The sequence below is a fragment of the Mauremys reevesii genome, linkage group 1 (genome assembly GCF_016161935.1).
Source record: "Mauremys reevesii isolate NIE-2019 linkage group 1, ASM1616193v1, whole genome shotgun sequence".
Lineage (NCBI taxonomy): Eukaryota > Metazoa > Chordata > Testudines > Geoemydidae > Mauremys > Mauremys reevesii.
The window spans coordinates 151,729,194-151,742,891 of record NC_052623.1 but is presented as its reverse complement, the minus strand read 5'-3'; the positions used below and the strand labels follow the sequence as shown (position 1 = coordinate 151,742,891).

The 13,698-nt window shown below is 40.3% G+C and overlaps 1 protein-coding gene across 16 annotated transcripts in view; it reads left to right on the top strand.

The window, feature by feature from the left end:
• Nucleotides 1–13,698, top strand: part of DMD (dystrophin) — a 2,035,724-nt gene that overhangs the window by 550,377 nt on the left and 1,471,649 nt on the right. For 14 of the 16 annotated variants that reach the window (XM_039486264.1, XM_039486496.1, XM_039486317.1 and 11 more), the window contains 3 exons: nt 477–569; nt 2,453–2,530; nt 6,964–7,056. In XM_039486264.1, coding sequence (XP_039342198.1) covers nt 477–569; nt 2,453–2,530; nt 6,964–7,056 — 264 coding nt within the window. Of the gene's footprint in view, nt 1–476; nt 570–2,452; nt 2,531–6,963; nt 7,057–10,442; nt 10,671–13,698 lie in introns of those variants that run through there. The other 2 variants (XM_039486333.1, XM_039486342.1) reach the window with 2 other exon arrangements.

Genomic DNA, 13,698 nt, shown 5'->3' with positions numbered 1-13,698 from the left:
CAATCAGCTCAGCCTTGAGAGCCACAGCTCTCAAGCCCTGCCAGGCCACTTTTTAAACCCCTTCACAGCAGGAGCAGGGTCCACCCTGCTACACACCCCAAGCATGGCAGTCAGGCAGCTTTTGATGGCGTGCCTGCGGGAGGTCTGCTGGTAACGCGGATTCGGCAGCATGCCTGCGAGAGGTCCGCTGGTCCTACGCCTTCGGCGTACCCACTGCCGAATTGCCGCTGAAGTCGCGGGACCGGCGGACCTCCCACAGGCATGCCGCCAAAGGCAGCCTGACTGCCGCCCTCACGGCAACTAGCAGGCCACCCCCAGCGGCTTGCCGCCCCAGGCATGCGCTTGGTGCACTGGTGCCAGGAGCCGCCCCTGGTTCTAACCTCACATTTTAATAATTTAATATTTATTGTGAAATATTACCATTTCTATCGTTTGCTGGTTTAGCTAATAACATGCCATTATTATATTTATTTCAGTTTGGGAGGCACTATATTGAAGACCTTTTTAATGATTTTCGAGATGGACGAAGACTTCTGGAGCTCCTTGAAGGTTTTACAGGCCAAAAACTTGTATGTATACATTTTTGTAATTACAAACCTTACTGTACTTTTCCACATGACAGTCTTGTAAGATATTGATAGTTGGCTAAAATCACACTAGTATTTCTCAATGGATACATCTGACAAAGTGCTGAGCACTCCTGTGAGGTGCTGAGCATCCTCAACTAATCCTGCCTTGAGTGAGAGTTGAGGGAACTCAGCACCTGTTAGGATTAAGCCTCTAATCCTGAGTCATGCTGAACACCATCAACACCTATTGACTTTAGTAGGAGTTGAGGCCAGTGCTTAATTTGTAACAAAAGACATGCCGGAGCTCAAGCAAAGTTTTTACTTTCATAACTGACGCAGCAAGCCTAGAGGTGCCAGGGCCATGAACTACCAAGCTTAGAGGTGCCGGGGCTCAGCCCTGACACAAATTAAGCACTGGTGGAGGCTCTCGGCATCTCTGAGGATAGGGACCTAAATTGGACAGGTGCCACAGTTAAGTATGTATTCTAAAAGTGAATTTCATCTTGGACCCCTTGTTGTCTAATATTTTTTGTTTAGTACCTCACTAGGGATGTTTGCTTAAAAACCTTGTGGACCTATTTTAGAAACATTTTGTGACAACATTAATTTTTACAGTTTATGCTATCTGATCAGCCACATATGATGAAATATGTCAGTGATTGCCATATATGCAGCTAATTATGGGAAAACCTCAAAAGCTTTGATAAATCATATTTTGGAGATTTGTTCTAACTTGTACTCAGCATCACTTTTTCCCTTCTTTTTCTTGTTTGAGCATAATATATTTCTCCCCCTCCAACATATATCTTTGCTTATATTTTGTATTTGTTTGGGGATGCTTTTTTCTTTAAATTTAATTATTTTTTAAATAAATACATAAATACAAATCTTCCTCTTTGAGAAATAATGGCAGAAGGTAGTAATCCATCTGCATGAGGACTCTGGGTTGCTAATGTTAGCGTAGCTGAATCAAATGCTAGCAAAGATGGGATATTTCTTTTTTAAAAAAATATTCTTACTGTAGACAGGATTTGAGAAGGATTCTGCCTTCCTAAAGCAGAATTAATCCGGGAGCTCTCCCTGGACTGGTGAGCACAATTGAGCCTGGGAGTAGCAGGTTCATAATAGTGCAGGTGCAAATGGTAACATTATGGCCATGCTCTAAGGATGTAAAGCAGACATCCCCTTTGTACACTAAAGGAAAGTTAGGCTTTCTCAGTTAAATAGTTTAACTCTGATATACAAAAATTGGTTTTATAATAAATTGTGTAGAATTAGACAGACTTTTTTTCACAGAGCTGACATTTAAAATATATGTCTTGAAGTAACCTGATTAATATTAAAGGGAATCAAATCTGCCCTTACTAACATATAAATACTAAAATAACACAGCAAAAATCTTTGGATTCTTGTTTCTTGCATTTCCTTTTCATTTTTCATGAGCTTGAGAGCTTTCTCTTAAACTTTCTCATAAATGTAGGGAAACAAGCTGACAACATGAGTCAAATTCCAGAGAGGAGATACTTGCAAATATTATACATGCTGATGCTTATCTGGTTGGTTGTCATGGTAATGTTCCTAAATTGTTCTGTGGCAGGGGAGATTAATCATAATAAAAATAACCTGAATTTATCTGATTCCTATATACATTTTGATCATATGTTCACTGAAAAAATGTCAATATCTATTTTAGCCCTCAAATTAAGATCGTTTGTTTAACAATTGTCTTTATTTTGTAGTTTAAATTCTACTTTGCATAGATATAGAAATAATTATAGTATTGTCTCCAAAATAGTCATAAGTTTGTAAAATACAAATCCATGAACTTAAAGAAGTGGTCTCATTATATTCAGCATTTATTTTTAATTTAAATGTGCTTACAGGCAAAAGAAAAGGGCTCCACAAGAGTTCATGCTCTGAACAATGTCAACAAAGCACTGCAGGTCTTGCAGAAAAATAACGTAAGTAATCACCTGGACAAGGTCAGAACACGCATTAGACATCATGCTTAATGTTTTATAAGTGATAGCTCAACCCTTGGATACAGGATACAGTTTTGAAAGTCCACTATACATCAAAGCAATGGTACTAATGTGAATTAACTTATCTGTGGGTTCTGCAACACGGCTGTCTGTGCCAAATATAATTTCTGGCAGCAGGTTTTAAAGTAGCTGAATAATAAATCTGTAATAAATTCTATTTGAAGTCTGATCCAGTGCAATTCTTTGTTAATGTGGTGTTACAATAAATATTACAAGTGTTCATTACCATAAGTCCTCCTTAGTAAAATAGGAGTTGATTCTAGCTATCAGAATTTCAACTCATTAAACAGTTGCTTTCAAAATACGGTGGAGTGATGTCTAAAAATCTGAGGTTTTTCTTAGGAGAAACAATTTCTAGTATAGTTCCTTAATGTTGTTATCCCATAAACACCTAAAGATTTGAGCCAGATTAAAAAAAACCCCACACATTCCATTCTATTCTGTTAAGATTCACACTTCAGGCCAATATGCTTCTTATAATGTTGGAGTAAATATTCCCTTAGTATTTACCTCTTACAAGCATTCTAATTGACCAATAACTTTATCAGACATGTTTAGTGGCCAACTAATTATATCACAACCCCCTGCCTCCCCAAGAATAGATTCAAATAAATAATAACATTCACTTAAAACCCAGGAAGCTGTGATGGAATAGTAATCACGCATTCTGAGCCGCATATTCTATTGGATTTCTTGATAGGTACAGTAAGTCTTTCAATGTGCTTGAGTTCAGCTGGTACATGGATTCATTGATTTTCTAACTCTAAGGTAACGTGTACCTAGCTGAGCATTTGTGCATAAGTCAAAATGATTTAACGGGAGTGTTAAATTGGTAATAGAGATCTTTACGAGAGGCCATACATTTTTAATTATTTTTTTTAAAGTTGCTAATTCTGCATCACTGAAAGGATGCTATGTACAACAGACAATTGTATATCACTCTGAAAAAATTCAATGGTCAAATATTTGTCAATGTGCTAAAAACTCTTCATTACATGCACACAGTATAATATTACTTTTAAAAAATGTTTAAAACATCTGTTTACTGGGGCATTAGGAAAATGTGCTAGTGGGTTGTTCATTTAAATTCCAGCACACAGCTACAGTGCCTTTCTAATGTATACAGGAAGTACAGCTCATACAGCAAGCTTCTTTTAAATAATGTTATGAGTATGTCAAGGTTGTTCAGAACAGGGTTAAAATTGACCCTTTTAATAGGTTAAGGCTTTATCACGTATATTATGCAGTGTCAGATTATAAAACTAAAAGCCCTCTCTAAAAAACCTTCTCCCACAATTGTATTTTTTTGAATCCATAGCCTCTGAATGATCACACATGTAGGATGTTTATACCGCTAAGCTTCAGAAACCTCAAAAAGCAGCATCTGTTGGGCTCCAGGAGTGCCCCATTACAGCACCAAATACTTGGCGCCAAAACTCTAAAAGGAGCATGTGGTTCCAAGTACTTCTGCTAAACTTTAGAGTCCTAAAAGAAGAGAAGAAGGTGAATGGGTAGCATAAATAAGCAGAGGAGACTATATTCCAAGAATTTCTGGTGAGTATCTATCTTAAAATTGCTTCTCTATAGTCCCAGGGATTATAGTAAGGAGACGTAATGGGGAAGCCTGCTCCTTCTCTCTGGTTTGGGGGAGCAGTCCTTCTCCGCAGCTTCCCCTCAGTGATGGCTGGGGAAGTGAGAATCCCACTTGTGGCAATCTAATGATCAGTCCATATGGTAAGTGAACTGTGAAGCTGTAATGAAACAGCAAAGAGTCCTGTGGCACCTTACAGACTAACAGATGTATTGGAGCATAAGCTTTCGTGGGTGAATACCCACTGTGACGAACAGGGCCGGTGCAACCATTTAGGCGACCTAGGTGGTCGCCTAGGGCGCTGGCATTTGGGGGGCGCCCTTTTCTTTGGCAGTGACCGCGGCGGCCGGATCTTTGGCTGCCCCGGTCGCCACCAGCATTTAGGCGGAGGGAGCTGGGGCAGGGGAGCACGGAGAGGGCCGCCTGCAGCAAGTAAGGGGGCGGTGGCAGGCAGGGGAACTCCCCACTCCAGCTCACCCCTGCCCCACCTCCTCCGCGAGCACGCCGTGGCCACTTCACTTATCCCGCCTCCCAGGCTTGCGATGCCAATCAGCTTAGGCGCCGCAAGCCTGGGAGGCAGGAGAAGTGAAGCAGCCACAGCGTACTCGGGGTACTCGTGCTCGTGCGCGGAGCAGGGAGGGAGCTGCCACAAGGGGGGCGCCTCAGGGCGGAGGGGGGGAGCTGCCGCGGTAGGGGGGGGCGCCTCAGGGCAGAGAGAGGGGAGCTGCTGTGGGGGGGGGCACCTCAGGGCAGGGGCACGGAGGGGGGAGGGCGCAAGGTGGAAGTTTCGCCTATGGCGCGAAACATCCTTGCACCAGCCCTGCTGACGAAGTGGGTATTCTCCCACGAAAGCTCATGCTCCAATACGTCTGTTAGTCTATAAGGTGCCACAGGACTCTTTGCTGCTTTTACAGATCCAGACTAACATGGCTACCCCTCTGATACTTGTAATGAAACAGGCATTGCAGGACTGCCCTTTTAAGGCAACCCTTGAATCTAGATGCTAAATTGAGAGAATAGTGCTGTGTAAGATTATGTACAAATCTCCAGGTAGAAGCCCTACGGGTTTCTAAAATGGAAATGTTCTGAAGGCAGGCAACTTATTCCACTTTAGCCCTGGTAGACTGACTTCTAAGACCCTGAGGTACTGTTATTCTGGCTTATGTATAACAAGTCTCAATGGCCAGCCAAATGCATTGTGACAAAATATGTGTGGATTTGGCATTCTGTTTACACTGATCCTTAAGGGATACAGAATGTGTAGGGGATGTCCTAAATGATTTCAGCCTAGGCAAGTCAAACTTCAGAGCCCAATTGTCATCTAGGGAATGGCATCTAACGTTCTCGTGGAAAGTGTACTGAGAGACTGCTGATCTGATTCTGATCTGACTCAGACACTCCTATTTGTAACAGTTTAATAATTCTCAAAGAAAAAAAAGTCATTCTGAGTTCTCAGATTTTTTCAGTTAAGAAAAAGAAGTTACATTTTTTGGGAAAATTCTGGCTTTGGGCATGAGGCTAGTGTAAATGACCCCACACAGGTGTATAGCAACTCTGCAAAATCAGCCTGTGCCCTTGTGGTGGCTACTTTTGGCAATCATGCAGAAATTATTTCTACTAGTTTCAGGAGTTAGCTGTGTGGTACAGGGCCCCATGAGTCCATACGCTGAGTGCAGATCATGATGTTGACCCCATAGTCTCACTCTAGATACAGTTTGGGCCATACAGGAGTTGGACTTGCATGTTGAAAAAGATACTTGAGAAAGGTGTTTCAAACTCAGGATATGATTTCACAAGGTGTTGCCTCTTTTGCTATACTGAGCACCCTGGTCTCCCAATGTAAGAAATGATAAGTGAAGGTGCTCAACACTTCGCAAAGAGTACTCAGCATCTTGAAGGACAAAGCCCCCAGGGGGAGGCTATTACCCCAGAGTAATGTGCTGGAGTGCCAAATTCAGAGAGCCATATTTGGGAAATGCAGTAGGGTGTGCTCCAGGCAACAAGCCCTGACCTCCTCCCTGTCCTCCAAAATGCATCATCTGCTGGCAAAACTCTCAATGACTTCAGTATGGGTATCTCGTACATCTCAAAACAGTTAACGAAACATTACATTGCAATGACAAGTCAGGAAAGGAGAAAATAGGATCTCCCACATAAATGTTAAAGGGGTGGGCTGTACATATGTTCTTTTCTTTTTTTCCTTGCTGAATATGCATTGCAATATTACTAGAGGGTTTTTATTTTTGGTAAAATGTCATTGTAAAACAAAATGTGCAAAGTGAGAGTTTTGAAGTTGCTGTGGGAACCTTATTGTGTGTATTTCCTTGAAGTGTCTATCTGTGATTTATAATTGTGCAGTCTTAATATTGCATTAACATGTAGGGGTGGAATTGTATTTAATTATTGTATTTTAACTATATATTTTCACTTAACTTTAGAGCTTGGATAATTATGTGTCCATATCGCTAACTCTGCCTCTTGCTTTTTGCCAGCACTTTAATTGTTCCATTTCTCAAATAAGCATTGAATGTTTACTTTTGCCAATGTATGCACCCTCACAAAAACAAAACACCCCAACCTATTATAATATTTTAAAATGTGGTTTAAACAAACTGGTTCAAGATTAATCAGATAACTACTTCAAATGCCTATATTTCTCAAAATTCAAAATAAATTAAATTTTTGTCATGGTTTCTTTCACAAAATGCACTAGTATCCAAATACTTTTTCATACAGTACTTATTTTGCATTTCTCCAATAGGTTGATTTGGTGAATATTGGAAGCACAGACATAGTGGATGGAAATCATAAACTGACCCTTGGATTGATCTGGAGTATAATTCTCCATTGGCAGGTAAGGAATACTGTTGTAGGTTCTCTCCAAAATGTGTGTTACATGATCCTTGCATGTTGTTACCCACCCACAACCTATAATACAACATAGGCATTTCAAACAAAATAAGGCGATTCATCAAGCCCTCATTTCTTAAATTAGCAAATTTGATAATGGTTTGTATGCATATTATCTGGGACATTAAGAATCAGCAGATTATAAAATAGGTTATGGAGCATTAATAGCAGCTTTTCTAATTTTACTGTGAGTTGTTGCAAAAATAATACAGCTTTTAGAAAGCAAAATCCATAGACAAAACTAATGTGGAAAAATTGTTCACTTTTTTTATAACAGAAGAAGAATGACTTTTTTGTTTTTCTTTTTCTGTTAAATACTCAAGTCATCATACCTTTGCTGTTTTGTTTTTTAAATACTATTGACCCACCCAGTTGCAGATGTTGTTAGAACCCTGCAAAAAGCAGCTGAAGTTTTAATAACTCCTTGAGGCAGGTGTGGCCCATTTAGCTCCACCCTGAGCATAAGGGAGATAGGCCTTGCCTTCTAGAGAGAATGGGAATTAGCACAGAGCAGATCAAGCAAGGAGACCACAGAGCCAGATATGCTCAGGTAGGAACCTTAGGATGATGTTAACCCTTTCTGAGATACCATTAAAGCTATATTCCAGGAAGGGCTTGACATTAGTTTAGGGTGTATGTGCTCTTTTGACACTGGGATAGGGATTCCTACTAAGTATATTACATATGCGTGCACACACACAACCAAAAAACCAACCAGTTAGGGCATTTTAGCATTCTGGCAAAAGATAAGCAAGATTGACTCATTGCAACATGAAAAACAATGCTGATAAGCCCCAAACACACATACAAAAAGGACAATCATCTACCATCCCCACCCACATGTAAATTCACAGAAAAGGGAACAGTGGTTTTCTGCAGGAGAGGCCTTAAAATGTGTTATTTTGATTCACTCCTATTCTTCACTTCCATACTTCTCTTATTTGGTTTAGCTGGTGGGATTACTCTTTGCTTTGAAGGATGTAGAGTACTGAATCTGAAGCACAGGTAATGGGAGTATGAACACTGGACCATATGTAACTGTGAAAACTTCTAGCAAAAATGTGAGCAATACATGTTTTAATGTATATAAACTACAGATAGATGTGAGTGTGCTTTTTCTGCAGACTCATATACTGTCTTTTTCCTCCACATTGTTTTGAGTTATGGAAATCTTTACTGCTAGTTATTTTTTTTCTGGCCCTCCCATTCCCAGCATTCCTCTCATGGTGTGTGTTTATGTACAGAAAACACATTTATTAATTCCCTGGCAAAATAGGTATGCAGGGGCGGCTCTAGGTATTTTGCTGCCCCAAGAACGGCAGGCAGGAGGTCCCGCGGATTCGGCGGCACGCCTGCAGGAGGTCCGCCGAAGCTGCGGGACCAGCGGACCCTCCGCAGGCATGCCGCTGAAGGCAGCCTGCTTGCCACCCTTGCGGCAACCGGCAGAGCGCCCCCCATGGCTTGCCGCCCCAAGCACACGCTTGGCGTGCTGGTGCCTGGAGCTGACCCAGTAGGTATGGATACTCAGCTACACGTCTGATCTTTCAGTGCCTGCTTGGTTAGTGCAAATTTAGCTACTCTGCCCATCATGAAATAAGAAACAGTAACAATATCCACCAGCCTGAACTGCTATCTGGAGCTGGACTCAGGATGTATGCTGTTGGTCCACGGTTTTTGCGCTGGGTTCTGCAGGGGTCTCATCTTTCCCCTCAGGATATACTGCAAGGAAGAACTGGGTCCCTGGGATTTTCTTTGTTTCTCCAAACAGTAACTCTCCTTTCTCTGCAGGGAATCGCTGTACCCTCCATGTTGCTCTGTTTCTCTTAGCATACATAATGTAAGCTATTTGGATCAGTGGAAGTTTGCAAACTAATGTAGTGGTTTCAGATTTACTCCTAGTACAATTTCATTGATTTCAGTAGCGTTACACCAGGAGGAAATTGTTCAATAACATACTTAATGTGTTGTTGCATATGTGAGTTGCTCAGATTTGGAACCACCATTTCATTTTCTCTGTTGACTCTGAGATTAGTTTGGTTCATGTCCTTTTCACTCTGGATCTGATCCTCTTTCACTAGTGTCATAGAATACATTCACTGTTAGGATAAACTCATTGTGCATGCTTTGGTTTCCTGGTAGGAACTAAAAATGAACTAGCATCTGTAAATTGAAATGCAATCCTATGCAAAAGCTGTGGTTTCTTGCATCAATGATGTATGGTTTGAACAACTGTCATGCTGCTTCATTTGAAAGTACCTCTTTAAAATGCCACAGAAACATGAGAGGTAAATGAAAAAGGATGACTGGGATTGGGCTTTAAGTCTCCAATCCTGCAAACACTGTGCATGCACTTAACTTTACATATGTGATAGTGCCACTGTAAGCAATAGGACTACTCTTGTGTAACACAAAGTATGTGTGTGTTTGTAGGATCTGAGCTGAGTTCTCATTTTCACAAAAACCTCTCAGCAAATAGGTTTGGCTCTTTCACTTTCTCTCTTCTTTCCCTTCTAAACATGTGAGAATTTAGTTCTCATTTATTTTCTCTTATCAAAGGACAGATGTTATGACAACTTAAAGGAGGATTGGCAGGAAGGCATTAATGTACAGCAACAGAGTGCTGCTGGATAAGGAAACCTTGAGTAAAGCTAGCTTTTAATTTGGGCTGGTCTCCCTTTAAACAAATGCACCTGCATAAAGTTGGTGTGAGCCTGGCACTGTGGGGGCAATCTATGTCCTTTGTAGGACTGGCACAGGAAAAGCAGATAAAGAACTCTGTAGAGAAAACTATTTGTCATTTATTAGATTCCCCCCACAGGTCTCAGAATGATTAATATTACTGAGAAATATGCCCCTGATTCTTAAGCTATCTAGTTATAAATATATTAAAATAATGTGTTACATTTTTATTAAGACTAAAGGGGTATTTTCAGTCACCTAAGAAAGCAAAGCAGGCTGCAGTACATGCTAGTTATAAAGAATGAAACAGGCCTTAGTTGCCTGGCAAAACTTTGCACCTTGCAGATTGTTCTTGTAACTAAATATCTGGAAATGTTCCAGTTTGCTACTGAAGAAAATCTTAATTAGAGAGCTAGGACTCTCCAAATTGTCTGCTAACAGGCTATACTTGGATAGTGGGTGTGTTCCCCAAGAACTTGTTTTTAATTTCTTTTATTTGCAACTTAGGGAGTGGGAAGGGAAAGGAGCCATAGAGGTGAAATGCTTTGCTGAAGTACAGCCTACTGACAAAATGTGTATATCATGGGTGCTGGCCTTTTAAGGGAGTCAGAGACCAGCCTATTTGTGGCAGGTTCTGCTAAGGACCAAGGACCAACCCACATCCACCTGAGTTAATTATCTAAGTGGTTGGGTGGCAATTAAGTAGCTTAATGGACACCTGGGCCTTATAGGAGAGTTGAGAGAGATCAATTTGCCAGTTGGAACCACAGGGAATGAATAGGCTTCTGTGGAAGGTCTTAGTCAGAGTCTTCAGGGGAAAGCATAGTCCAGGCAAATCAGCCCAGAGTGAAGAAGGACTTTCAAAGGTACCTTAGTATTGTATGTGGTATTTCTGTTCTTTCTTTCTTGTCTCGTTCTACTCTCTAGATTCTTACTAGAATTTTCTCTCAGATTACACCATACTGTTGTGGTGGTCACTTTTGGTCAAAGCTCTTTAATGTGTATGGTTCTGAATCTATTACTGTACCTTTTTCTTTGAAGTTGCAGTCCTTTCTCAGGTTTCCCCCTTTTCCACACATTTGTGGTCACAGCTCTACTCCCAGTCTCAGTCCCACATTACGTATTAAACAAAAGTAAAATAACACCTTTAAGTTCTCAGCTATTTCTCTCTGGTAGAGAGAGTCTCTGTTAATAACAAAAAGGAACACTGCATACTATAAACTGTGTGCATTTTTTTTTTAACACTAATTTTAACCAACTTCCAGTTTCAGAGCGATCCTATCCCCCTGGAAAACAAAACAAAACAAAAACCCAACAAGCATACTTTACAGAGCTTAAACCATAGCAAAAGAATCATTGTAACTCTTCTGGAAAAACAAATAGTATTTAGAAAGAGGATTTTTAAAGAGACTCATGCAGGCAACCCCTAATCCCTGTGGGGAGAGTCTTAAAGTTGCTGGGACTGTATATGGGCCTGTATGCATCTCATTGAACAACTGCATTAATCTGTATGCAACAGTAGTTGTGATTTAATTGAATAGTTAGGATTTCATAAGGAACTACTGGGCAAAGAGTGTCTCTTATTTTGAAGGAATTTGTGTATTCTTTTAACTGGCATCTCCATCCTCATACTCCTGAGTCCACCAGGAGTTTCTTTAAGAAATTGAAGATTATGGCTATATACAAATAATTCTTGTAGTCTGAAATATTTTCAGGATAATATGTGGAAAATATTAGAGTACAGTCACTGTTCCAGGTAGTTGGCAGACTGCACTGGATTGAGGGGGAAAAATGAAAATGTTACTTTGGTTAATAATTGTGAAAGATTTTTAAAAAATCTTCTGATCTGCCATTCCTTAGCTTGGTGGTCTTCAGCCTACAAATATAGGCCCTGATTTTACAAATTGCCACTACCTCTGTATGGGCCAGAAAACACTTTCTGTCCGTCAAAACCAGAGTTTTAGGCTTGCAGTACCCTTGCAATTCACTGTGCTCTTATCTTAATCCAGTACCTGCTTTTCTGCTTTACTATTCACAGTGATCACAGTCAGTACTATGTTCATGGTCTTGTACTTGAGAATTTAATGTTTTGGAAGTTATTTTTGAGAGTGGCCTATGTTCCCCTTTTTCCTATCCTATTCTATTCTATATAGGTTCTCAAACCATGTTTATCACTGTGGCTTCTGACTGCCTTCCATAGCGTATTAAGCAACATGACAAACATCTGTCATGTGTTCATTCTTGCATCCTCTCCCCAGAAGGAGAATTGCATGCAGTATTTGATTCTGAATTGTGTGTATGTGTATATATATTTAACCTTCACACATTGCTAAATCTTTGTTAGAGAAGGCAAATCAAAGAAATGCACCTTACACTTAGATCAAAAGATGGTGAGGTTTGTCATGGCCCTTAGTTTCTGTGGGCAATCTTGGTAGTGGTATGAGTATATGTAGTGAAGGATAGGTAGATTTGTGTGTGGTTTGCATATTGCTGGAACTTGAGCCCATGTCGTCTGACCAGTTCACATAGTGGCTGTATGTAGAGCTGGGCAACCAACCAATTGTTCAGTTTGGTGGCCCAAATCTGTGTGTGTGTGTGTGTGTGTTTAGTTTGTCTGTCTGAAAAACTTTACCAGCTTCAGCTGCCTCAAGATGTCAAATAGGACTGGAGAGAAAATGGATCCTTATTGGAATTCCACAAGTGGGAGGTCTAGTATGTCAGGTGCCGTTTCCCATCACTGCTTCCAGAAGGATTCAAACAGTTTTACTGCCTTACCCTAGATCCATGCTGCCTCTCTCAGGTGTCCTATGGCTGACAGTGTCAAATGCTACAGAAGGGTCTAGGAAGATGAGAATGGATGTCTGCCACTGTCCACTGACAGCAGGAGATTATTCATCAGTGCTACTAATGTGGTTTTAGTTACATGTCCAGCCCTAAATCCAGATTATACTAGATTTAGGATATTGGTTTCAATTACGTGAGCTTGATGTTGACCTTTGTCTAGCTTTTTCTGTGAGCTTGCTCAGGAAAGAAAATCCTTTCCGAAAACAAACTTTTTGTTTTTGTTTTTATCTTTATTCTTACCTCTGATGTCCTCAGTAATCTATGATTATACTCAAACACACACACACAAAGTAGCATGACACAGAACCAAAATACTTTCCCTGAATCCTTGTATATAACACTTTCCTGAGAATAGGTTTCTTTCCCCTTTTTCTGCTGTTTTCCCTCAACTTCCTCTCCATAGTTTGTAGTCCCTTTGCATTATGTTAATCTTCTAACTTAAAATCCCCCTTATAGTCTTATGTCTATATATGGCCATGAAGAACTATGGTGCTAAATAAACAATATTTTATTTGCATTTAGTTATATAAGATTGATCACAGCAATCAAGAGGCAGAGAGGAGGGATTCTTAACCACTTTGCTTCAATGAGTTGGGTGATTTGAAGACTGAGTTATTTCTAATGTCAAGGACTTGATTTTTCTTTTGGGATACCTTAAACAAATTTTATCTTTTTTCTTTTCCCTCCCCGCGCCCCCCTTGGCCACCTAGCTCTTCTGTTGCTGTGATGTATTAAAGAAATTATGTAGGCTAATTAAGATAGAGTATATATATCCGCCATATGTTAATAGGATGAAAAATCCCTGTAAGTGGTGGTGTGATTCTAAGGAAGATATAGGATTGTAGAATCCTGAATGCAAACAAAATATGATTATCAAATAAAATGCAAGATATATGTGCTAATATAAACTAGTGAATAAAAAATGTTAAATTTCCATATATTTCTGGATTAAATCAGAGCCCCTGCTCGTTTTGCCGGGAATAGTATTGTACATGCATTTTAAAGCTGGAATCCACACATGCACAATTGAAAGGGCATTTGTTCCTGTGTGGTGGTGGGTTTT